The sequence below is a fragment of the Rhinolophus sinicus genome, chromosome 12 (assembly GCF_057876585.1).
Source record: "Rhinolophus sinicus isolate RSI-liver-muscle chromosome 12, RSI-T2T, whole genome shotgun sequence".
Lineage (NCBI taxonomy): Eukaryota > Metazoa > Chordata > Mammalia > Chiroptera > Rhinolophidae > Rhinolophus > Rhinolophus sinicus.
The window spans coordinates 25,580,454-25,605,874 of record NC_142512.1 but is presented as its reverse complement, the minus strand read 5'-3'; the positions used below and the strand labels follow the sequence as shown (position 1 = coordinate 25,605,874).

At 45.2% G+C, this 25,421-nt stretch overlaps 1 protein-coding gene and 2 long non-coding RNA genes across 6 annotated transcripts in view; 1 reads left to right on the top strand and 2 right to left on the bottom strand.

The window, feature by feature from the left end:
* Positions 1 to 790: 790 nt before the first annotated feature.
* LOC141569008 (uncharacterized) lies at positions 791 to 8,873 on the bottom strand. Of its 4 annotated transcripts, none has more exons than XR_016022859.1 (4): positions 8,735 to 8,873; positions 5,160 to 6,421; positions 4,835 to 5,014; positions 791 to 3,365 (listed from the first exon to the last, which is right to left on the bottom strand). It is a non-coding gene; the product is annotated as an uncharacterized LOC141569008 (long non-coding RNA). The 4 variants fall into 4 exon arrangements; XR_012492378.1 differs by having other exon boundaries at positions 6,324 to 6,421; XR_016022858.1 differs by having other exon boundaries at positions 4,835 to 6,421.
* Positions 8,765 to 12,912, top strand: LOC141569009 (uncharacterized). Its single transcript, XR_012492382.1, has 2 exons — positions 8,765 to 8,902; positions 9,387 to 12,912. It is a non-coding gene; the product is annotated as an uncharacterized LOC141569009 (long non-coding RNA).
* Positions 12,913 to 13,627: 715 nt separating this feature from the next.
* UNC45B (unc-45 myosin chaperone B) overlaps positions 13,628 to 25,421 on the bottom strand; it is a 28,748-nt gene continuing 16,954 nt past the window's right edge. The window contains exons 13-20 of the mRNA XM_019732560.3: positions 24,955 to 25,095; positions 22,530 to 22,657; positions 21,524 to 21,590; positions 20,616 to 20,729; positions 20,135 to 20,250; positions 19,156 to 19,273; positions 16,871 to 17,026; positions 13,628 to 14,290 (exon numbers count right to left, since the gene is read on the bottom strand). Coding sequence (XP_019588119.3) covers positions 14,030 to 14,290; positions 16,871 to 17,026; positions 19,156 to 19,273; positions 20,135 to 20,250; positions 20,616 to 20,729; positions 21,524 to 21,590; positions 22,530 to 22,657; positions 24,955 to 25,095 — 1,101 coding nt within the window. The 3' untranslated portion in view covers positions 13,628 to 14,029. The remainder of the gene's footprint in view (positions 14,291 to 16,870; positions 17,027 to 19,155; positions 19,274 to 20,134; positions 20,251 to 20,615; positions 20,730 to 21,523; positions 21,591 to 22,529; positions 22,658 to 24,954; positions 25,096 to 25,421) is intronic.

The window sequence follows — 25,421 nt, the reverse complement described above, 5'->3', positions numbered from 1 at the left end:
TGGCTTTTTTGGTTGGCGCTGAGTTGGAAGAGGGGGCAAAATTTAGGGAAGCAGGCAGTTATGGACCAAGTCCTGACCACTTCTGGTCAATTGCTGCAGGCGTGGTGCGTCAGAGTTCTGTTTTCATACATGCTCTGGCTAGTGTCCCTTTGTATATTCAGTCTCAACCTCAAAACTTCTAGAGGAAAACAAAGGAGAAAATATTTTTACCTTGGGTTCAGCAAATGTATTTTAGAGATGATACTAAATGCACAATATATAAAAGAAAAAATTAGTATATTGGACCTTGAGAAGGTCTTCTTACTGAAACACACTGTTAAGAGAATGAAAATACAAGCCCCTGACTGGACAAAATATTTGCAAATGATATACCTGATAAAGAACTTGTATCTATCTAATTTCTGTATAGAACTCTTGAAAGGCAATAAAAACAACCAATCCAATTTAAAAATGGATAAAAGATTTGAACAGATCCTTCACCAAAGAAGGTATACAGATAGCAAATAAGTATTTGAAATGATGTTCAACATCATTGGTCATTAGAGAAACGCCAAATTAAAACTTCAGTGAGATAACACTACATACCTATTAAAATGGCTGGAAGGACTCACCATACGAGGTGTCGGTGAGGATGTGAAGGAAAGGAACTCGCACGCACTCCTGGTAGGAACATACAGTACAACCATGTCGGGGAAGAGTTTGGTAGTTTCATACACTTACTATATGACCCAGACATTCCACTGCTAAGTATTGACCCAAGAGAAATGAAAACACATGTCCATACAGAGAGTTGTACAAGAATGTTCATTACACTTTTATTTGTAAAAGCCATAAACTACTAACACCCAAATACCCATCAACAGAAACAGATTTTCATTATCCATACAATGGGTACTACTCAGCAAAAAAAAATAAGAAGAAGAAGAAGAAAACTGACTCTGGGTGGTGAACACACAATGTTATATATTGATGATGAATTACAGAATTGTACACCTGAAATGTCATTTTACCAACTGTATGCCTGAAATGTCACTTTACCTATTGTATACCTGAAATGTCACTTTACCAACTGTACGCCTGAAATGTCACTTTACCTAGTGTACGCCTGAAATGTCACTTTACCAACTGTACACCTGAAATGTCACTTTACCAACTGTACACCTGAAATATCACTACTAACTGTACACCTGAAATGTCACTTTACCAACTGTACACCTCAAATGTCACTTTACCAACTGTACACCTGAAATATCACTACTAACTGTACACCTGAAATGTCACTTTACTAACACTTGTCACCCAGTAAACTTAAAAAAACAAAAGAAAATTTTATCCACATGAATGAATCTCAAAATAATTATTCTGAGTAAATGAAACTAGACAAAAAAAAGAGTACATACTGTATGATTCCATTAGTATAAAATTCTAGAAAATGCAAACTTTTGTATTGTGACCAAAACCCAATCATTCATTCTTTAGGGATGGGAGCAAAGAATGGAGGTGTGAGATGGAGGGATTACAAGAGGGCTTTAGGGGGTGATATACACGAGTATATGTTCACTATCTTGATTGCAGTGATGCTTTCACATGTCAAAGTACATCAAATTGCATACTTTAAGTATATGCAGTTTATTGTCTGTCAAAAATACCCCATAAAGCTATTAGAAAGTACACAGATGATTGTGAAAAAATAAGTAAAAAATCTTTTAATATAATGAGCTCAATAATTTGCTAGGAGTGTAAATTTGTGCCTATTATTACTGACTTTTTACCATAGAAACTAAATGTATGATAGAATTAGTGTTATAGAGACCCAAATTCTGCATACTCCAAATGGAGACTTTGGTGTGCCCCCACATTCATTTGATAATAACCACCACCCCATCCTGCCCTTTCCCTTGCATAGAGGAAATTTATACTTCTCAGGCCTGCCAAGTCCCTTCTCAGTGGAAATTAGTGCTTGGTGTGGAAAAAAGCAGGCCCTCCTAACTGCCAGTGAAAATGCCATCAGTAAAATAAGAGAAAATGCTCTCTTTCTTACGGGTGCATAAAAACAGAAAGAATTCCATTTCATAAAGTTGCCCTTGTAGATTTTTTTTCTAGCAAAGGACTCCTCAACACACCTGGCCTTCAGAGACTGTTGCTCGGCCTGGGAAGTGTCTATTAGCCTTGACAGATACTAGAACGATGAATGTGCTAAGTTCCGTGTCAGGGTATCATGGTGGGTGAATTCAGAGTCTATATGTAAATGAAGATCAGCACATTTACAATCATACACTTGTCTAATACAGACCCCCTTCCTGGAAAGTTGTATTTGTGACTGTCTTTTGTACTAGAAGAGGCTTCAAGATTATTTAGAAAAAGTCCCATTTGAGACATCAAGCCTTCAAAGCTTGAAAGTTTTTCCCTGTGTATTGGAACCTTTAAACACATTCCATATTAGTTTATTGCCAAAGTAGCTATATTCAAATTGGAAACACTCTTCCATCCATAAAAAGTTCTTGAATTTTTGTCAGAAGAACCTCAGTGGGCTCTATCACCATCTCTTATCCTTTTAGGCTTAAAGGAAAAATAATAATTTGCTAATAGGTGAAATATATTTCCCTAAAAATAGAGTGAGAGATTTTGTTCCATCAAAGTATAAACCAAGAAGTTTGGGGAAATAAATGGAGTGAGACTTTCAAAGTATGAACAAAACCAAAAATCATTTAATAAAAAATTGAGAACTCAGATGAACCAACGTAGAAGGGAAAAAAAATCAGAAAATTTACCAAAGTAATTTTAGGAGCATTGGTGTTAGAAGTTTTTTGTTAGTTTGTTTGTGGGAACAGGACTTTATTGGGTAACAGTGTGTATTTTTCCAGGATTTTTTCCAAGTTGTCCTTTCAATGTTAGTTGTGGAGGGTGCCGTTCAGCTTCAAGTTGTCCTTTCAATCTTAGTTGTGGAGGGCGTAGCTCAGCTTCAGGTCCAGTTGCCGTTGCTAGTTGCAGGGCGCACAGCTCACCACCATCCCTTGTGGGAGTCGAACCGGCAACCTTGTGGTTGAGAACAGGAATTCCAATGAACTGAGCCATCCGGGAGCTCAGTGGCAGCTCAGCTCAAGGTGCCATGTTCAATCATTAGTTGCAGGAGGTGCTGCCCACCATCTCTGGCAGGAAATCGAACTGGCAACCTTGTGGTTGAGAGCCCACTGGCCCATGTGGGAATCGAACCGGCAGCCTTTGGAGTTGGGAGCACGGAGCTCCAACTGCCTGAGCCACTGGGCCGGCCCCAGAAATTTTTTAACTCTTCAAAATATACAATTCCTAGAGTTCCAAGATGGTGATTTGGCACTAACTCCTGGCTCCTCCCACCAAGAACTACCCTGGAGGAAGTATAGAGAGAAACATGGATACTAGATTAGAACAGGAAGTCTGCAAGCAACCCTGGGAGAAGGCTATTTTGAACCTAAGAGGGGGAGGGGGAAAGGGAGAGGGAGAGAGAATATGAAAATAGAGGTAGCTACAGCGTGAGGCAGAGGAGCCTAAAATAATTGTGGAAGATAATTAAGGAGGCAAAAAGATAGATGCTAGATAGATACATAGATAGATAAGATAGATGATAGTTATACTCTGCCTCTTCTAGCCTACCTCAGACACACAATTGCTGATGGCTATAGTGCAGAAGTCCACAGACATAAAATCGGGGCAGCTAGGATGATGACTTAGGGATTGTCTAGCTTCAGTCATTTATTACTGTACCCTCCTTCCTCCAACACTCACAGCCAATGATTTATCCTATAGAAAGTGCCTCCCCTAAACTGATGACTTTTGGGGTGTTGAAGGTAAAGCCCTGACCTGAAGAGTTGCTCTCCTTAGAAGAGTGATATTAAACTGAAGTGTCTAAACATGGTTTTCCACACCAGCACTCATTTCCTCCACTCCCTTTGAGTCCATCTGGCTGACATCAACTAGGGTCTGGCTTTTGGCACTGCCCCCCCACAGAGCATCTGGTCCCTGCAGGGAATCTGAGCTCACACACCAAAATAACAGCACAGCCTTGTACCAAAATCAACAAAATGGCTTAGATGTCATTGGAGGCAGACTTAGAATAGTTGGACCAAGCATTTAAAATAAATGTAATAAATATGCTGAAAGAGATGAGAAGATATGAGAAATATGAAATGGGAATGAAAATAATAAGAAACAAATAGAACCATTAAGTATGAAAAATATAAAAAATATAACAGATGAAATAAAGAATCCAGGAGATGAAATAAAGCATAGAATAAATAAAGGTAACATATTGATTCCGGGGTTAGAGTATGAGATTGAGGACCTCCCAGAAATAAGTAGGAAAGGATAAAAATTGAAAATATAAAAGAAAATTAAGGGATATACGTAGAGAACAGATATAGAAGAATCATTCAAATAATGAGTTCCAGATGGGAATAAAAAATTTTTTTAAAGAAAAAGCAAGCCACTCCCACATAGTCCTACTTTTCCTTTTCTAAAAAAAAAAAAAAAGGCAGGATATTAGTGGAAAATTCCAATAATGTATGTCATTTAATTAATAATAGTATCCAATGTTAATGTTCTATTCTTAATCATTGTACTATGGTTTTATAAGATGCTCATGTTAGGGGAAGCAGAGTGATGGATACAAAGAGCTTTGTACCATTTTGACAACTCTGTCTAAATTCTCTGTTTAAAGTAAAAAAGGTTTTAAAAATTCAGTTACAGACATTTTCTAGTTTTTAAGTTTTCTCTTATGGTAAACTTACACTGTTAATGTTCCAGTTTTTGAAAATACTGGAAAAATAGCAAAAACGGGGGCGGGGGGACATAGACTTACCACCCAAAGACTGTTGGCATTGTGATGTAATCCATCTGGTCTTTTTTTATACAAAAATTTTTTTTGCAAATCGACAATTAAATAGTAGTAGATTTCAAAAATATTTCTTTTTACTACTTATAGAAAAGAAGACTAAGATATCACAGCAAAGATATCTCTGCTTCTTCACCGCACATTGTCCTAAAGTGAGAACGAGAAATAAAATATCAATAATGCAGACCTCAGTATTTGTGAAAAAAAGAGCTAAGGACTAAAGGCTGGAAAATCATCCCCCGAAGGAAAGCAACTCTAGGGGCGAAAGGAGGAGAATCAATGGCTACTGTACTTGTTTGGAACAACCAGACTGAAGGGCAGAGGTGGACTTTAGGAGTTTCTTTATCCTGGGATTGACAGCAAGAACTGGCAAAGGAGACGCCATTTTAACAATCACTCCTCAGGACTGAAAAACATCTGTGAATAACAAACAGCTCTACTGCTGCCAATATCTAGCCTCTGAAAAGAGGGAAGCTACATCAATTCTCGTAACAGTTATATTCTAAAATCCGTGTCATATTTACTGTAAATCAGGGAAACTTTCATGCCCCAAACAATGCTCTGGCCCTATTCCCACACTATACTCCTGCAAACAGCTGGATCCAGGATATAAGGATCTAACCCTGGGGAAAAGAAAAAAAAAATGCTGGATGCAAGGGCAGGGAGTGTCCAGGATGACAGCTGAGGAGTGGGCCTAGAGACCAAGTCTGGATCCCAGGGCAGAGAGCTCAGGGGAATATATCCTGAGGACACAAAATAGTTCATTGATGGTATACTTAATGTGTTTGATTAACAATGAGTGTCCTTGTAGGAGGCAGAGGATTTGGAGATGAATTAGTATTTGATACATAAGAAACAAAACAAACAAAAAGTCAGATTAGTATAAATCCTGAGCAAAGCAGAAAATTTTACAGGAAATAAAATGCACTCAGAGTACATCACCTAGCAGAGCTGTGACTAGTCATGCCAAGATAAACACTGAATATTGTTCTAACCGGTATGACCACATTAGCAGGAGGTGGGGAGGGGAAGACAGCGAGGGAGTGTACTTGAACTAAATCTCCTAGGAGTAAGTAGATAATACCTATTTAAAACCAAAACTGCACTATTAGGAAACAGAGAGGTATATACCAAAAGAGATACCAAGTCGTTGCTTCTGGGGCGCAGGAAGAGGAGGGGGCCAGGGGATTGCTGATTTTATACTATGCCTTATAGAACTATTTTACTTCCAATACTGTGTGCATATACAACTCTGATTTTCAAAATCTATAAGAATTCTTATTATAATTATCTGGAAAGTAGTCGGCAATGTGTGTGTCTCCTATTACCATGTTTCTCCTCCCGCCCCATATAACTGGGTGTCTGATACAATCTGTGTTTCATAGTCCCATATTCTTGGCATTCCTGTACATATAAAACACCACACACTCTGCAGTCCACAGAATAATAATCCCACCTTGACTTTCTCCTTGCATCTTCTAAGTTTTTTGGGTCTTGCATTTTTCTTCAAAGCAATTAGTGAAACTGCAGTGCTTGGCTCTGAAAATTACAGAACTGTGTAGCAAAAAAAAAGAAAAGAAACAAACAAACAAACAAGGAGGAAGGAAGGGAGAAGGAAAGAAAGAAAGAAAGAAAGAAAGAAAGAAAGAAAGAAAGAAAGAAAGAAAGAAAGAAAGAAAGAGAAAACCTCAGTAAGATAAGCAGATAATGTCCCTCTGTCCCTTTCCAAAGGCTATTTCTGGCAAAGGAGAATTGTAGAAACACCTGGACTTCAGAATCTGTTATCCTGATGGGTTGTTTAACTAAATGATGTGCTACTCTGATAACATTTAAATTGACACCTTTTTCCTAGAAGGAAATTTGTTTTTTCAAACCAGAAGGAAAAAGTTCTTCCCTGTTCTCCCGCATGCATGGAGATAATAAAACCTATGCTCCTGCTCAATTTCTTCAGAGTTTGGGAGTTTGTGTTTCATTTCTATGAACATTTCTTACTGAGGAACTGCCACTGTTAAGTCCTGGAATCGTCCACCCTTCAGACAGAGGACACACACGATAATGCAAGTCACACAGCGAGGTTTATTTCCAGCTAGCTGGGGTCCCAGTCTCTGCCCGACGCAGCGGGTTTTAACAAGGACCCCAAACCCTTAAAGCTAAGGGTGTTTATAGCGTTTCTAAGGCACTCAGTAATTTTCCATAGTCTTAGGGAGTACAAGATAAACTACAGGACCTACACAGCTTCAAAGAGTATAAGATAAGCTACAGGACTTCTGGTCTCTGTGCTGCAACTGCCCACATCCTGGAATTTACAATTAGATTGTTTTAAGCTAAGGGCTGTTAACCCTGACCTTAAAGTAGCAGTTCTCATGCTAACGGTCTCTTACACCACCACTCTTGGGGGCTGACCTTCCCTACTGGCCTGGCACCTGGGATTATTATTACTCCATTCCCAAGAAATCTTCCAGTATCAGTTCCCCATCGCCAGCAGGCACACGCTCTCCACTGCCACCTGCAGGTGGCACCAGCTCTGCCAGTGGCAGCTGCTCCTCCATTCTTTCCTATGACCTCTGTTATCCCCCTATTTTTTAAATGTTAAAATATTATTTACAAAGTTTCTGTTGTACAGAAAGCAAAAATGGTGTTACAACCTCAGTGTAACTGGTAGCCATGGATAATTATGACACATTCACCAAACACAAGTATCCACACTACAGCAAGAAGCTTACATGAAAACCTGCCAGCAAAATTTGGTGGGGTGAAGTCCCCAAACTCGGTGGAAGGCAAAACGTCACAGGAACTATGCCCTTTGGGTGATGAGTGGGTGCCCTGTGGTCTGTATCACAGCCCCGGCACCTAGTTTTATTTTTTTAACAGCTACCAACTCCATAAGAGCAGCCCAATCGGTCCTGAACAAGCCTAGGGCTCTCCCTTCTCAGGCCCCAGGGACGTTCTCAGTCCACCTTTCAGCACACCCTGCCCTACAGGATTCCTTTCTAGCTCACACACCCATCACCGAGAGGAAATCTCTTTTCACACAGGCCTCAGCGCCTGGGACTGATACCCCACAGGAGTGGGCTTAATATTTGTAATGGGATACACTGGGCGCTGTGGGCTAGACCCAGACCTGCCCACCACATCCAAAGGCTGTTAACTCTATGAAGACTTCCAAGACAGCTGGCTCACAGACATCATCCAGAACACAAGCCTTTTAAAAATAATCTCAGGGGCCAGCCTGGTGGCTCAGGTGGTTGGAGCTCCATGCTCCTAACTCCGAAGGCTGCCGGTTCGATTCCCACATGGGCCAGTGGGCTCTCAACCACAAGGTTGCCAGTTCAACTCCTTGGGTCCCACAAGGGATGGTGGGCTGTGCCCCCTGCAACTAGCAATGGCAACTGGACCTAGAGCTGAGCTGCGCCCTCCACAACTAAGACTGAAAGGACAACAACTTGACTTGGAGAAAAGTCCTGGAAGTATACACTGTTCCCCAATCAAGTCCTGTTCCCTTTCCCCAATAAAATCTTAAAAAATAATAATAATAATCTCAGGAACCTGTTCGTACCAGAGACCCAAAACTCATCTACCTCGCGTGGATCCCAGAACCTTAGCTCATAGTGTGACCGTTTCCTCTGAAATGTTTCATGTTTTATGAAAGATTTTATGAACCAGGAGGAAATCTATTACCTTGGTATTTCGATGGATTAGGTTTTGGACTTCAATAGTAAGAAGGAAACAGCCCACAGATCTCAGAATCCCAAAGATTCTGCCAGGGTGTCATATTGGCAGAACTACACAGAAAAGGGAGGTGACAGATGTATCCTCCATCCTATGGCATTTGGTATTTTACCGGATTGGGAGTTTTCCTGATCTCACCTCCTATACGTTAGAAAATCCAGGAGTGACGTCAGCACCATGGCGGCGTAAGTAAACCTCCAGGTTTCTCCCCTTGAAGCCACAAGTTGGACAGCTATAGCTCAAGAAAGGACTCTCCGCTGAACACACAAACAGGTCCGATAGATCCGAGCACCGAGACATCCAGAGGTAGGCATATCTGAGGGCACAGGGGAGAGGGAAGGACAGAGACGGGAGCTACAGACACAGTCGGACACGGGTGGCACTTACCGGGGACCCGGCCCGGCGACAGCGGTGAAGAGTCGGGGTGAAATCCCCCACTGTGCTGACCGTGGGGTGGAGGTAGGAGTCCGCCCTGAGTGGCCGGTACACACTGAGGCTGAACCCAGGATCAGAGACAGGGGAGCGGTGAGGAGCGTGGCGGGAATCGACCAGCCGCCATCACCGAGCGGACAAAGCCGCAAAGGCGGGAATTGCAGCCCCACCCTTCCCCCTCCGGTGGCCCCTCCGCGCGGCATCGCGGGCCGCACTCTGCGGATCGCAAAGGGGCAGAAGCCACATTCAAGCCTGTGTGGTCTGTGCTCACTGCGGTTAAACCCACCGAGAGGAACTAAGCCATAGACCCTAAAGCCGGTCTCCTTCCTGCCCTCCCCTTCTCTACCCATCCTGACAGCCCGAGCGAGACAGCTCCAGCGGCGCAGAAAGCATGGCCGGCTGGCGGCTTCTGGTTACAGGAAAGCGGCCCGGGAACACAGAGGCCAGGAGACCCATCACCTGCCTCAACCCACCAGGGAACAGTACCCTGAGCCCAAGGGGAGGACGCCCACCTCCTCGGGGAATACAGGCACTTCCCACCGCTGAGGGAACAGCGCCCCACAGAGATCCCGGAGGTACCCGCGTTGCAGGTAAGAACACAAAGTATTGCGCGATAGCACCACCTACAGGAAAACAAAGGAAAGACTTCTACGTACCAACCTGCTAAACAAAAGAATCACACTCAAAAAAAAGAAAGAAAATTTCATTTCCTCAAATAACCTCAAATATCATGAATAACCAAGGTAAGAAGGAAGTACAGAAAGAAAATGAAAAATCTCCAGAAAGTAAACTTAAAGACATCGAAGACTGTGAGTTAAATGACAGAGAATTGAAGATTGCTGTTCTGAAAAAACTCAACGAGGTGCAAGAATACTTCGACAGGCAATTCAATGACCTCAAGAATAGAATCATTGAACACTATGAGTACCTTTTCAAAGAGATTGAAACTATAAAAAAGAACCAAATAGAAATTCTGGAGCTGAATAACTCGATAAAAGAGATGAAGGATGAACCAGAAAGCTTAAGAAACAGAGCAGAGCGGATCGAGGAAAAAACGAGTGATACTGGTGATAGAAATTTAGAAATGACTCAGGTAGAAGAAGAGAGAAAATTGAGAGCAAAAAAAAGAGGAAGAACTCCACAAGAACGATCTAACTCCACTAGAAAGAACACTATAAGAATAATAGGTGTGAGATCCCAGCCCAGAGTCCGGTTTAAGTTCGTCATCCACCTGTAGCGCAGGTACACCTGCAGCTCCTGTTCTGGCCTCAGCCTGCTGCTCTCAGAACCTGGGGAGGAGACACGTCCAGGAGCTCTAGGGACCTGCGCCTGACTCTGGGTCCTTGGACCTGTGGGTGCAAAGAGCCCTTGGCAGGTCCCACTAGGCTGCCTCAGCTTTGCCTTAATCACTCCCAACGCCCTCCTCCCTTCTGCGTTCTCTGTGCTTCCGCGTGCACACAGGTGGTGACATCTGGCCTCGCTCCCTCCCCACTGGCCCTTACCCGCCAGGAGTTGCTCAGCCTTTTAGGACATCCTACTTATCTTTTGGGGTGGGAGGAATCTCCGCAGAGCGTGGAACCAGGATTAGGCCACGCCCTGTGGGAGGAGCTCACGGGGCAGCTCTGGTCCTCCTAACAGTGATCCTGAGTGGGGTATCCGGAGCGGACTAGACCCCTAGGAGGTGGGGAGATGCGAGTTTTCGAGGACCTGCACCAAGGAGCTGGAATAACCACCCAACCGGCTTAGGTGCCCACCAATCCGGCGTCTCCTGCGTACTCCCGCTGCGTCCGCTCCTTGTATCCAGCTGCAGGAGGCCACCCACCCAAGGGGCCACCGAGGTGCGGGCTCCAAGCAACGAGAGCACCTATTCCACGCAGTGATGCAGGCCTGGAAAGACGACAGCTGTGGCTATCGCAGGTGGACCCGCAGGCTTCCTCCATCCCCGTGCCCTCCCACCTCCGGCTCTTACGCTCTCCTGTAGACACCCGTGAGTCCTGTGGATAGTACGTAGCACTGTGGGGGATCCTGTAGAATCCAATCTGACTCCAAATGCCGCTCTGATGGGGTGCCCTCCGGCTACTCTGACCTTGGAACCTCCGGTGACCAGATGGTTCTCCATTTCACCACTACCAGCTCTCCTGCCCAGAACCCTTTAGTTTCCTAAACACACTGAGGCCAGGTGGCCACCATTCCTTGGATGAATTTGCAAATGTAAACTACTTTCTTGCCAGTCCCCTCAACTCCCAAGTGACCTGTTGAAGTACAGATCCAGGAATAAGGGGAGCTCATCCTGCTATGATATTGCATGCAACCTAAGGAACAGGGAATATCAAACATTAAAGGAAGGGAGCTAATTAATATTGGCTAGTCATATACTAAGAACCAGGTGCTTTAGATACATTATTTGATGTAATCCTCACATTCTAAGAGAAAGACGTTATTCACTTGTTAAATTAAGTCTTTAAAAACAGCATTATACAGAAAAGTGCACAAATAATAAGCTTGATGAAAGTGAACACACCCAGACCGAAAATTAGTTCTTTGTACCCTTCCCCAGGAGTACTATCTACTCCCTGCTTCCTATAAGTAAATAGTATCCTGACGGTTAATATCACAAACTTAGTTTTGTCTGGTTTTGAACCTATGTAAATGGAATCATTCACAATACGGTATATTCTATTAGGTGCAGCTTCCTTCATTGAACATTGTTTGTAAGTTACCTCCATATTGTATGTAGCGTCGTCTGTTCACTTACGTTGGCCTATCAACACCGACATATATATTTTCTATGGACATTGGGGTTATTTCCACTTAGGGCTATGATGAAATGTTCTCTCATTGTTGTATATGTTTTTTGGTGCACATAAGTACATGTTTCTGTTGGCTATGTACCGAGGAGTTGCTGGCCATGCATAGGTTCAATTTTAGTAGATACTGCCAAACACTTTTAGGGGATACCGCCAAATACATTTCCCTAAATGGCTATAGCAGTTTACATTCCCATCTGCAATGTATGAGTTTCAGTCATTCCACATTCCCACCAACACTTGGCTTTTGTCAGTGTTTTTAACATTAGCCATTCTGATGGGTCTGCTGTATCTTCTCATTTTATTTTATATTTTCCTGGTGACTAGTAAGATTGAGCACCTTTTATATACTTATTGGACTCTTATGAAGTACCTGTTCAAGCAGTTTGTTCCAACTTTATTCTTCAAGACAGTTTACTATTCCTGACTCTTTGTATTTTCATACCCATTTCAGAAACCACTTCAGTCTCTGTCCCCCGCAGTCTCAAAAGTTTGATTGATATTTCATGGAATCTATGTCAATTTGGGGAGAATTTACATCTGTGTAAGGTTGAGTCACCCAATCCATGAACATTATACTGTATCTCATTTATGTAGGTTTTATTTCTCTCAATATTTTATAGTTTTCTATAGTTTTATATCAAGTCCTTCAAAATCTTTCACATGATTTATTCCTAGGCTTTTGATATGTTATGTTATTATAAATGGCATTGTTATAAATGGCAATTAACTTTTAATTTCCTAATTGTTTGTTACAGGTATACAGAAACAGTTGATTTTTGTAACTTGATCTTGTATCTAAATTCACTTACTATTTCTAAGAGTTTATCTGTAGATTTTTTCAGATTGTGTACGTGGACAATCCTGTTGTGTGAATAATTTGAAAGTTTTCTTTCTTCGTTTTCAATCTTTATGTTTTTCATTTCCTTTTCTTGTGTCATTGCCCTAGCTAGAACCTCCAGTACAAAGCCAAATAGAATTGGTAATAGCAAGTATTGTCTTATTCTTAATCTCAGCGGGATCATTAAATGTGAGGTTGGCTGTAGATTTTAATACAGATAATCTTTATCAGACCAAGGAAGTCTCCTGTTTTTAGTTTACTGAAAATTTTTATCATGAATTGTTTTATTATATCAAATGTTCTTCCTGCATCAATTGAGATAATCATATTGTTTTACTTCTTTATTCTGTTAATGCGATAAATGGAAATGTGATGCAAGCTAGACATAGCAGAGTCATCGCTGGGAATTTGGCTGGGTTATTGAGAACGGTCCTTTCTCTTCTCTTCCACAATCACGAACTAAATAACTATGTAAGCTTGGAGCTTCTAGGAACTATCTTTCCTACCACATGGAAAGAACCTGCCAGAAAATAAGGTCAGCCCAGAGGAAATCAAAACCAAGATATGGGGACAGGGATGAGAGAGAGATAAAGACACCCACATGGAAAATAATATTAGTGACAGCATTTGAACCCTGGCTCTAACGATGTCAGACCTTTCCCTGGATAGACAAGAAATATGAACCAATGAATTGTTATTATTGTTATTATTTTGCTTGAAGTATTTTGAGTTGAGCTTATTTATATTCATCATGTCCATGTTGCTTGGAAGATTTTTCCCAAGCAAATTGCAAAAATCATGTTACGCTGTTGAACATGAACTATATTTCCCTCACAGTTGAGTGATGGGAAGGGGCATGAAGTTAGGGCACTGCAGCTGAAACATGCAGTTCCAGGCAGCCTTATTCAAACATTATGGGAGAGAGAGTATGAAAACCAGTACAGATCGGCATCCAGATACAATAGCACTCACCTTTATATTATACACCTGTTAGGTCCTACCTTACCACACAATTCATTTTCAAAAATAGAAAGAACTTCAGACCTTTATCCTGGCCTTTGGAATGGCTACAGAAAGAATTATCTAACTTGCCTTCCAAATTACAGGTAAAAAAATGATTCTAGGAATTTCTGGAACATGACAGATATAGGGAGACAGAGAGAAAGAGAGCCAATGAAACAGACAAACTTAGTGCAAAAGGGAAGATTCAAACTCAGGGAGCAACTTTTTTTTTTTTTTTATGGAGACTTCATTGTCACTGCTATGATCGCTAGTTGAAGTGACACTCCGGGAGTTCCCGGCTCAGAATTCTGCACAGTATAGGATCAGCCCAGCATCCCTGTGGGAACCTGTCTAAGATGCCGGTTTAATGAAGCCATAATCCATGCACTTGATGAGACATTCCCGAGCTGTCTGAATCACTGCTGCCTTCTTCTCGTCCGGCTCCTGTTTGCCCACCACAGTCAGGATCTCCAGCAGCTCACTCTCCACCAGCGTCTTGGCCAGCTCAGCACTGGCCACCAGCAGGTTGTAGGCAATGACCAGGCCCCGGTGTTGGACTGACAGCTGGTCATGCAGGCAAAGCCGCTGTAGGATCTCCAACCACTGAGTTGTCTGGAAGGAGGAAGGTGGATCAGGAAGGATTAAAGGAATCGGTGGAGGTACAGAGAGAGGAGATTTTGGACAACACAAACAGAAGGCATCGGTCAGGCCCAAATTCTGGGCTCTGAAAGCGCAAGCACATAATCTGGTTATGTGTCAAGTATAGAACTCAGCATTTGCCTACTTGGGTCCCTTGGGACTGACTGGGTGATGCCATCTCCTTACCAGGGCCAGGGCAGGAATTGGAGAACTAGAAGAAACTTGAAATAATCCAATCCCTTTCATTTTACAAGTGGAGGGCCTGAGGTCCAGGGAGGGGAAGTAACTTAGCTGTGGTCACACGTGTAGGGATAGTACAGAATTAACATCCACCCATCCATTTATTTTTTTTAAGCATCTTAAGCAAAGGGACAGGCTCACTGCATGCCTAAGCAGAATGAGGATGGAGGGTGTTCAGAGAGGAGGATTCTAATCCTGGGCACGTGCTCAAATGCCTGTTTCTGCCAACCCAAGTGCCCCTTGAGACATGAGCTCCAGGCATGTCCTAGGTATGCACTCCAGCAGCCCTGACTTCAACTGGAATCAACACTGGAGTTGAGTGTATCTTCTCCTCCATTTCTCTCTTTCATTCCCAGGTATGAAGCAGTCCAACCATTGTGCATGGGGAAGATGGGACTCTAGACCACTCTGATCACCCCCAGGAGACAGAGATAGAGCTGAGAATAGAACCAGGAGATTTGACTCTTAATCATTCAACAGACCCAGGCAGCAGAGTAGAATAGTTACCAGCATGGGTCTTGGAGTCAGAGAGACCAGTGTTCAGGTCCCAGCTCAGCCACTTACCAACTGTATGACCTTAGATAATTTATTTAACCTTTCCAAGCCTTAGGAGCCTTGTCTGTCATCTGCTATGCCTCTCTTAATATTGTGATGAATTAGTAAGATGATACATGGAAAGAGCTTAGCATAGCCACTGGAGCACAGTGAGAGCCCAACAAGTAAAAATGGATAGGGATGATGATTTTAGACACTAATCCAAAGATTTCCCCTTTGCTTCCTCGTACCTGGTCCCTTACCCTCCATTAGTCAGCAGGGATAGCTTTCTACATGCACTGCTCTTAGATAAGGAGAAGACATGAGTGGAAGAAAAGGCAAATTATTGGCTTCTAAGCTCCTAGGCAGACTTTTGTAAACTGCACTGAGTCTGCTGCCACAAAGAAAGCAAATGAAAGTTCAGCTAGCTGTGGTAGGGTTCAGGGCAAGATTTAATGCTGATGGGTAACTAATAATGGGTCCAGTGTCCTTTGCTCCCTGGGGTGAGTCCCTGGGGGCTAAGGGAAGGGTGATGATCCTATTAGGATAGATCCCAGGACAGAAGGAACTGTTGCCTGGCCTCTCAGGGTGTATCCCAGCACCTGTGAGACTGTAGAGAAGTCCAGCATCCAACTTGGTCCCAGGGTTTTTACAAAAGATGGGTCTGGCCAGCATCACAGAGTCCCCAGGATGCCAGTGTGGGGACAGGAATGCAGCCAAGATTTCTGAGCCCCTCAGGAAGGAAGAAGTGGCCAGGAGTGGGTCGGCAATCCTGAAGGATTCCAATCTCTTCCCAACTAACTAGCTGTGTGGCCTTGGACTCATTACTTTTCTGCACTCAGTTTCCTCATCGGTAAAACCGGAATAATCATAATCACACCCATCATACAGGGTTGTTGGGAGCATAGAATGACCTAGTAGATGCAACACTTAGAGCAACGCCTGGAGCCCACTACGTGGAACAGTCACAGAGTGCCCGTGGGGGCCTGTTGACAGGAGTTGTGTGACCAGTTACTTCAGCATAGGCTGCTTAGGGCTGCGGTTTCGGTGTGGTCCCCAGGTGAGGAACATCCCACTCCCAACCTACTGAATCAGAACATCTGGGAAAGTGTTTTCACCAGCCATCCAGGTGACAGTTGCACACCTTACAGTCCATAAACAGTTTCTAAAAGAGCCTGCCTTAAAAGCAGACTTGAGTACATTTGAATGGAGATGTTTATATTTTTCTCCATCAGTGGAGATGACAGTCACAAACTTAAGTTCAGTCTGGTGAAATAAGGAATGTTTCTTTGCACCCCCGTGTTCATGACTGTGTAAATATCACTTTCATTACACCTGCTGTGATGACCACAGTCCCATCAAAGGATCTGATCATCGTGTCCACTTAAGCAATTGGCTGCCTCTTTGCCAAACCACAAGCTCTCCATGGTACCCCAACCACGTCCGTGCTTCTCCTGGGGAGCTCGGGGCTCCACAGCAGTAGTTAGTGTTGTTACTGTCATTGTTCTTAAGTAATGAGTTATAAGCACCACCAAAAGCAATGTGGGAAACTACAGTGGGAGGGATTTGAGTTGGCAAACTCGGAGAGTCCAAATAATGAATGTAAAAGGCCGAAGGACATAGACTCTCCTCCCTTTAGATGGTAGGAACAGATACCCAGGGGGCTGGGAGCAGGGGCTGGCCTCCCTCCAGAGAATCATATACGGCAGTGTGGCCGAGGGGTGGGGAGATTCCCTAAAGCCCACTCAGCCCTTCCCTTCCCCCAGGGCCCACTCTCACCACTTGGGTCATCTTGAGGCACAGTTTCTTATGTGCTGCTGTGAGCATGGCCAGGGCCCCCGCAGCTGCATTCTGCACCTTGTCATCATCCTCCCCGCAGAGCAGCACCATCAGCTTCAGCCGGTCGTTCCCATCAGCTAGGAACCTCTCCTGCACCTATGGGAAGAAGGTATGTGGCTCAGATAAAAAAATGCCCCTACCTGGGGTGAGAACGATGAACCTGAAGTCACGTTCTCTGACCCAGGATGTCTCAGAGCTTTCAGCAGCTCACCCACACCACCTCCTCCAGGAAGTCTTCCCTGATTAGCTAGATGAAAGGACTACAATCGCCTCCTGCTAAAAGGCTAGAGAAAATAAGGGGTTCCCCCAGGTAGCATGCCCCACTACTCTGTTTACATTCAGCTATCCACACCAGGGACAAGAGGCAGGCACAGACTCCTGAAGGGTAGATGTTACCTGAAAAGCCGGTCTCACTTCCCCTTGGGGAAGCCCAGAATGTGTCTCTCACAACAGATGGACCTTCAAGGTCTGCCCTAAAGTGACTTTGTAGTCCCTAAAGGCACAGGGGCTTAGCAAGAGCAGGGGACAATTGGGTAGTTTATTTGGTGTTAAAGAGCTGCTATACTATCTTCACCAGGTGAGAGATGAGGCCTCCAAGGATCCAAAAGCAGAAGAGGAGCCTCTTGGGGCCCAGGGTCCTGACAGACCCACTGACCCCCCCTACCCTCTTCTCTACAGTAACATCTGGTTGGTCGTTTAAGGACATTTTGTTGGGTCAGGTTTCCTAAAAGTGGAGCTCCAAAAGGAGTCAAAGATCACAGGTGCCCAGCTTATGACCCTCCACCTGTATCTCCCTGCAGCTGGAGCAGAGTACGACAGAGATGGTCAGTGCCATCCCCTCTCATGGGGCACAGTCATGAATGGGAAGCAGCTGCCACAAAAAGAATATGTTCCCCCACCCCTTGCGCCCAGATGTGGTCATGACTAGGGTCATTCTCAGCCATGGGACATGAGTGGAAGTGACGTGTGTCACTTCCAGGCCACCATGGTAAAGTACTACAGGTGCCTCTCCTGTGGTCTCCTTCCCCGTTCACCATCTGAATAAAGACCACTCCCAAGGTGGTAGAGAGAGAGACAGTCCTGAGGATTGAAGAAGCCTGGATCCCTGAGTCACTGCTCGGAAGTGAGCCGCCTGGTCCAAACGTGAGCAATACATGATATGAGTGAGAAATAAACTACTATCCTGTTGGGACTATTATATATTTTGATTTTGGTCATTGCAGCAGCTGACGCTCCCATGGGAAAGGCTGCTCGCCTCTTCCCATCGTCTCTCCTCCCCTTTCTTTGGATACACTCTCTTCTCCCACATGGCGGCCAGGCCCCCAGCTCAGCCTTAGGCCAGCTCCCTGGTGGACCCTAGGAGCTTTATTTCTTTTGACTTTAACAGGCTTTCATGGGTTGGGTTTTCCCCCCACAACAGTGAGAAAATCCAAGACTTGGATTAAGTATTGAGGAGAAGCAGAGTGAGTCTCACACTGGGCCCTACAGAAGGGCCATTTGGCCTGGCCCCCACGTTCATGAAGAACCTCAGATTTAAACCCTGTTGTTACCTCTGATGAAGTTATACCTACAGGCACAACAATACTCTGGCAGGATGGAAAGAAGGCATTTATTCATCACAGGGTTATAATTTATCCCATTACTGGACCATGAGGCCATTGACATGTTCTTAATTCATTGTGTTGTTATAAATCCCATAGTTATTCTGTGAAGAGCACCATTATAGTACAATGCAGTTTCTATGGAAACAGTGATAGTTTGATGTTAACATTTAAAATATTCTAAAATTGTTTATAACTTTTTGCATTGCATATATATATATATATATATATATATATATATATATATATATATTCAATAAATGCAAGTGGTCTAGCCACTCTTGACCTTTAAGAGGCCCTGGTCTCATATCCTGCTTTGCTCTGAGATTATTTAGACCTAAATAGTTTAGAGAAATGGTACCTTCCACCTCATCCAGCCCAAGCTTTGGGGTCAAAACCTCAGGCAAGGATAACATTACTTGTGAGTCTGTTTCCTTTGTGCATACATTCCTCCCAGGTCACTACTGGGGGGGCGGGGGGGGGCTGTAATCTAGAAAAGACTCAGGGATTCCTGGTTCTCAGGCAAAATGCTACCTTAATACCATTGCAATAGCCCCGTCTCACGCCAGGCCCTGGCCCATGGCCTGCCTCCACGCACTCATCCCTTCCCGTCCCCACGCTCACCTCCTTGTTGACCACCATGTTGCACATGCATTCAGTGGCCGCCTGCCGCAGCTGGTCATGGTTCTCAAACATGTAGTTCTCGATGTCTGGCAAGGCCTTCTCCTTAAAGATCTTCTGCCTAGGGTGGGAGGGGTGGAGGAAGAGAGGCCACTGAATCTTCTGCAGTGAGCATTTGGGGGTCTGGGCCACCCCGAGGCCCTTGCCCATCTTAGTGGTGTCTCTCCCACACCCTCAGCCAGCATGGTCTGGGTGGCATGGATCCTGCCCCCAGCTCCAGGACAGACCCCCGTGGGCACAAATCACATGACAGCGTAGCAGAGCATCCTGGACGCAGTGATGGGTTCTGGGGTGAACATGGCCCCAGCTGGAGATTCTTTTGTATTATTGCTGGGGAAGAGAAATTCTCTTTCTCTTTCCTGATGGTATGAAGCCAAGGAGATATTAGGTCTGGAGCTACCCTTATGACAATGAGAGAAGGGCAAAGCCCATCTGAGAATTAAGACAACAGACAGGAGAGGTGCAGAGAACCAGGCCCCAGGACAGTTTTGTAAGCCCTGCATCAAGCTGCACCTGAATCTGGAGTACCCCTGACTTTTTATTTACATGAGCCAATAAATCCCCTGTTACGCTTAAACCAACTGGAGTTGAGTTTTCTGCCACTTGCTACCAAAAGAATCTCAACCCAATACACTTCACCATCCCCTGCTTCTGAGAAGGAATACACTTTCTCCCCACCCATCCCCCTGGATACCTTTTCACTATTTCAGAAAGAAGTACCTACATAGTCTCCTTTGGCTTGAACATTCACCACGTGGTTTTTCCAAGGGCTAATTCAAATCCCTCCCACTGTTATTTCTACCCACTGCCTTTGAGCTTGTCCTCGGAGGAGATCAATTCCTGCCCATGGTGTATGTGAAATTCAACCAAACACTTCATGAGACACCTCTTTTCACTCTTGCTCGCTTCACACCCCACTCACCGGAGTTTGTCACTCCGCCCAGACAGGTTGGTGAGGCCTAGGAGAGCCTCGTAGTTCTGGAGCCCGTCCCTCTCTGTGTCCAGGAGTTTCACAAGGGGCCGCACCACCTCGTAGACCTGTGGGAGCGGAGCCGAGGAGAGGGTCAGGTGGAGATCATGTTCCCCCAGTTCCTGACATTTGCAGGTGCCCAGCTTCAGAATTTCCAAAGCATTGGCCTATCCATTGTCTAATTCAACCTTAACCATAATCCTGAGAGGCAGGATCACTTCCTTTACTTTGCCGATGAGGTGAGTTCCCGAGAGGACAGCTCTGTTAGTCACGGGCAAAGCCAGGCTTGGAATCTGGGTGTCTCCAATTCATTGCCCTCTCTGTGACAGCACCAAGCCCCCTTCCCAGGCCAGGAGCAAGGTGACAAGGGGAAAGGCACCTCGGAGCAGGGGAACTTCCTCCGTCCCTCCATCCCACCCACCCAGACACCCACCCGCTCCCCGGGGAAGGCAATGTCCGGATTGGAGACAGCCGCGATCTTTGCTAGAGCATGGGCCGCTTTCACCTTGCCCACGTTTGTGCCCTCCAAAGCCAGGGGAATCAGGGCCTGCAAGAAAGGGCACAGTCATTCTTTGGTCGCAGACATCCTCCTGCTCCAGCTATTGTCTGTTCCATCAGAAGTTCAGCAAGAGTCTGTGATATCATCAATGCTTGAGCGTCATAGAAAACAATGAAATATTTAGTCACAGATTCGCTCTCCCCTTGGCTCCCAGTACACATTGACGATTCACCCCCATTCTCCCCACCACCGTATGTTCGTTGGCTTTGGAAAAATATATAGATCAATACACTGATTTTTTACTTACTGCCTGAGTCAAACCTAATAATAGCAGCCAGTTATTGAGCACCGACTATGAGCCAATACTTTAAATGTATTTCCTCCAGTCTTTGTGACATTCTGCAAAGTTGAGTGTGAGATATATTTCCCCCATTTTACAGACGAGGAAACTGTGACTTGATGCGATTAAGTAATTTGCCCAAGGTTACACAGCTAAAAAGGACAAGTCTTCTACAGCAAAGTCCACGCTCTCTGTATCTGCATCGTGCTTCCTTCCAATAGCCCAGAGGATAGATGGAATTCCGCAGTAAATCCCACGACACATCACAGAATCAAGCAGAAATTGGACTGGGGCCATGAACACACACAGACAGCACAGATACCTGAATGATGGTATTCCAGGAGGTCAGGTTGGGGCAGGGAGTACATTCTTCTTGGACCAGGCAAAGCGTGTGCCTGTGCTCGCGCACACACACACACACACACACACACACACACACACACGTGCTCCTCCCCAGCAGCACACCTTCTAGGATGGCAAGAACTTTATCCCGCCCGATTACCTTGCCACCACCTTGAGCCACGATGGTGCCTCGGTCCTTTGGATTGTCACACAGTGCCAGGAATACCCTGTAGGGGAAGGATGAAAGATGTTTACTGCACCAGTACACCCTTCCCAGCCATCAGCATGCCAGCCACTCAGACCCAGTGAAGCCCTGGGAAGTGCTACCAGTGTGCACGTGCCCCAGAATTGGCCAGCTTGGGAAGATACTGCCACGAACATAAGTGGCTTGGGATGAAGTGAGGCCAAGCGAGGCTGCAAAGAGCCACCTCATCCTTATTTAGGGAGCTAGTGAATGGCTCCTTGCTGCCTACCACCCAGGAGAAACCCTTCAACATTGAGGCACCCTAGGGCCTCTGTAACCTGGCGTTTTTCTTCCTCTCTGTTCTATGTAGCACTACTCTCTCCTGTGCACTCCATGCTTCAGACACATTGAAGAAGAACCCCACATTCACTCATTCTTCCTCCATCCTCCGTGTCTTTGCATATGCTGTTCCCTCTACATGGAAACCTTCCCTCCCCTGTAGTTGGGTGGCTCATTTTATTCCTTCAGGGTTCCCTTGAGTTGTCTCATCCTCCAGGAGGCCTTCCTGGATGCCCACCTTCCTCTCCTCCAGTCTGGCTAGTTGGTTGCCACTGATTATACTCCACCAACCCTTTGTCTGACCCCCATCATGGCACCCATTGCATTGTATCGTAACTGTGAGACTGTCTGCCTCCCCCATCAGACTGCACAGAAACTGCCTTTTATCTCTGGAATAGCAGATCCCACACAAAACCTGGGAACCAGGTAACTAGAATGAACAGTGACCTCTTTCTTCCTGATACAAACTTCCACCTGTGATGACCTGCCTGCCATGTCACTTTTCAATGTTGATCCCCTTCAGTCTCCTCTCTAGGCTCCCCAATGGCTCATTCCCTTATTTGCTCCCCACCATTTCTATCTCCCTGTCCAGCCTACTGTGTCCAGGCCCTTCAGACCCCAGCCCTGGCCCACTGCAGCGCACCTGGCCAGTAACTCTTTGGTTTGGTCAGTGAGGATGGCACTGTCCGCTTTCACCATGCAGGCCAGGGCCGAGATGACGCCGGCCTTCAGGAGCCGCTTCACCCGCATGTCTACGAAGTCCTTCTTGTCCTGGGGAGATAAAAAGGTGGCCGTGGGGAAGGGACCTTGGCATCAGGCCAATCTGCATTGGAACCAAGATGGTGCACTTCTGACTTCTCATGGTGAATAATGGTCCCCCAAAGACGTCCGTGTCCTAATCCCTGGAACCTGTGAATACAGTACCTTACATGGCAAAAGGGACTCTGCGGATGTGATTAAGTTAAGGGTCTTGAGCTGGGGAGATAATCCTGGATTATCTGGGTAGGCCCAATATAATCACAAGGGGCTTTATAAGAGGGAGGCAGGGGCTGGCCCGGTGGCTCAGGTGGTTGGAGCTCTGTGCTCCTAACTCCGAAGGCTGCCGGTACTATTCCCACATGGGCCAGAGGGCTCTCAACCACAAGGTTGCCAGTTCAACTCCTCGAGTCCTGCAAGGGATGGTGGGCAGCGCCCCCTGCAACTAAGATTGAACACGGCACCTTGAGCTGAGCTGCCTCCTGGATGGCTCAGTTTGTTGGAGTGTATCCTCTCAACCACAAGGTTGCCGGTTCAACTCCCACAAGGGATGGTGGGTTGCACCCCCTGCAACTAGCAACGGCAACTAGCAACGGCAACTGGACCTGGAGCTAAGCTGTGCCCTCCACAACTAAGATTGAAAGGACAACAACTTGACTTGGAGAAAAAAAGTCCTGGAAGTACACACTATCCCCCAATAGTCCTGCTAAAAAAAAATAAGAGGGAGGCAGCAGGTCAGAGTTATTTGTAGGACATGTGCCAACAGAGGCAAGAGGTTGACGTGATTCAAGGTCATGAACCAAGGAATGTGGCTTTTAGAAGTTGAAAAAGAAAAGGAAACAGATTGTCCCCTCTGAGCCTCCAGGAGGAACCCACCCTACTGACACTGATTTTGGCCCAGTGAGATTGATTTCAGATTTCTGAGCTCCAGAACTGTGAGAATAAATTTGTGTTATTTGGGGCAATTATGTTTGTGGCAATTTGTTATCGCAGCAATGAGAAACTAATACAGTCCTCCAGGTTCCCTTTGTGCAAACAATAGTCAAGGGGGTATACAGCATGTTCTGATGCTGTGAACATCAGAATATCTCCTCCTCTTCTTTGCTCTCCCCCCTCCCAATACAGAACCTGAACAGCTGATTCGGCTGGGAAATCAATCCCAAAGACGCTTCATTCACAGAGGACTGAAACAAAAGAGCGATTATCCAAAACACTAGGTGACCCATACGTTACTTTTTTTTGCCAGTAGTTGGCTTTCCGTTAGGGTATGTGGCAGGCAGGAGGGTAGAGGGATGTAGGCAGGAGTGAGGGGATAGGGAGCAGATAAAGCTGACATAACAATGGATTGGTTGCTGGAAACCTAAAGTCAGCCCCAGGATTGATTAATTACAGATAATCCTCAGAGCAGCTGGGGAGAGGTTGACAGTCACAGGCAATCCTCAGAAGCCACATTTGAAATACAAAGCAGCAGAATATGCTATACACTCTTGCCTGCATGAGCTTTAAAAAATGATTTAGAGAACAAAATAGCCATGAGAAAACACATATGGTATTTCCCCAAACTGGGTACAAAATGATAACTACATTCTGATTATAACTATAAAAAGAAAAAAGATGCACAGAAAGCCTCGGGTAGGTCACATAACATACCAAAATATCAACAGTGGTCAGGGGGAGATGATAGCATTGCAAATGGTTATTTTCTTTGCTCAACTCTCCACCTTTTTGTTTGTTTTGCAACATGGTTTTATTACTTTGATTGTTTACAAAACTTTAAATGTTTTACTGGCTGGAAATATGATGCATATATATTCATATGCAAACCACATACAAAGTATAACTTTGTGTGCAGGGACTCCTTGGGAGAGGGGCCCCAAGGGGATTTGTGACACCTGGGCTACTCTGACCCATGTCCCTCTTCCTCTCATTATTCCTACTTAGCATCCATAGCCCCAAACCCAGATATCCCAGAACATAAACATTTTATGAGTGTTAGGAACATGAAACACAAGTGTCTAATGTCCAAGAAATCAACAGTATAAATTGCAAACGTTCCTCATAGCTCTGCTTGTTTTCTCGGACTACAAATTGTTGGGTTTCTTACCTCCACCCCTTATAGAATATTAAAACTAAGAAATACATGAGCACCATCTAGTGGGAGAAATTTACCATTATTATCTTCAGTTTATCTCTATTTTATGCCAAATCCTCCCAAACACACCCTCACAGCACCCGGATGTCACTATCTTTCCTTTCCATTTCTCTGAAGGTCTGGTGGCACAGACCCCCTCCCCGGCTGTCGCTGTCCCCACCTTGGGGTGCTCCTCGGGCACGTGCTGCTTGGAGAACTTGGCGAGCTGCACGAGCTCGGGGATGACCTCCTGGACGTCATAGCTGTTGGTGCAGTTCACCAGGGTAGTGGCCACTGAGTACAGGATGGTCTTGTCAGAGGTCTGGAGGGAGGCACAGGGTGCGGGGAGAGGAAGGGAAAGGCAGACAGGAAACTTTAGAACAAACTTCTGCTTCCAAAACCCTCACATGGCCCCCAGGTTGGTTTGGGAGGAGCGTGTGGCTTGGACAGGGTGGCCAGAAATTTCTTCTGCACCCTCAATAGCTCCCCTGAGGGCATGGGTAGGCGTCCTCTGAGTTGCCCCTTCTTTGAGCCGCTTGAAAAGCGGAAGCCAACACATTTTCACAGGGCGTGCCTACCTCCCCTGGGGTGGGGACAGGATGGGCATTGGACACCCTTGGTTTGGTCCTAGGGGGAAACTCCCTCCCA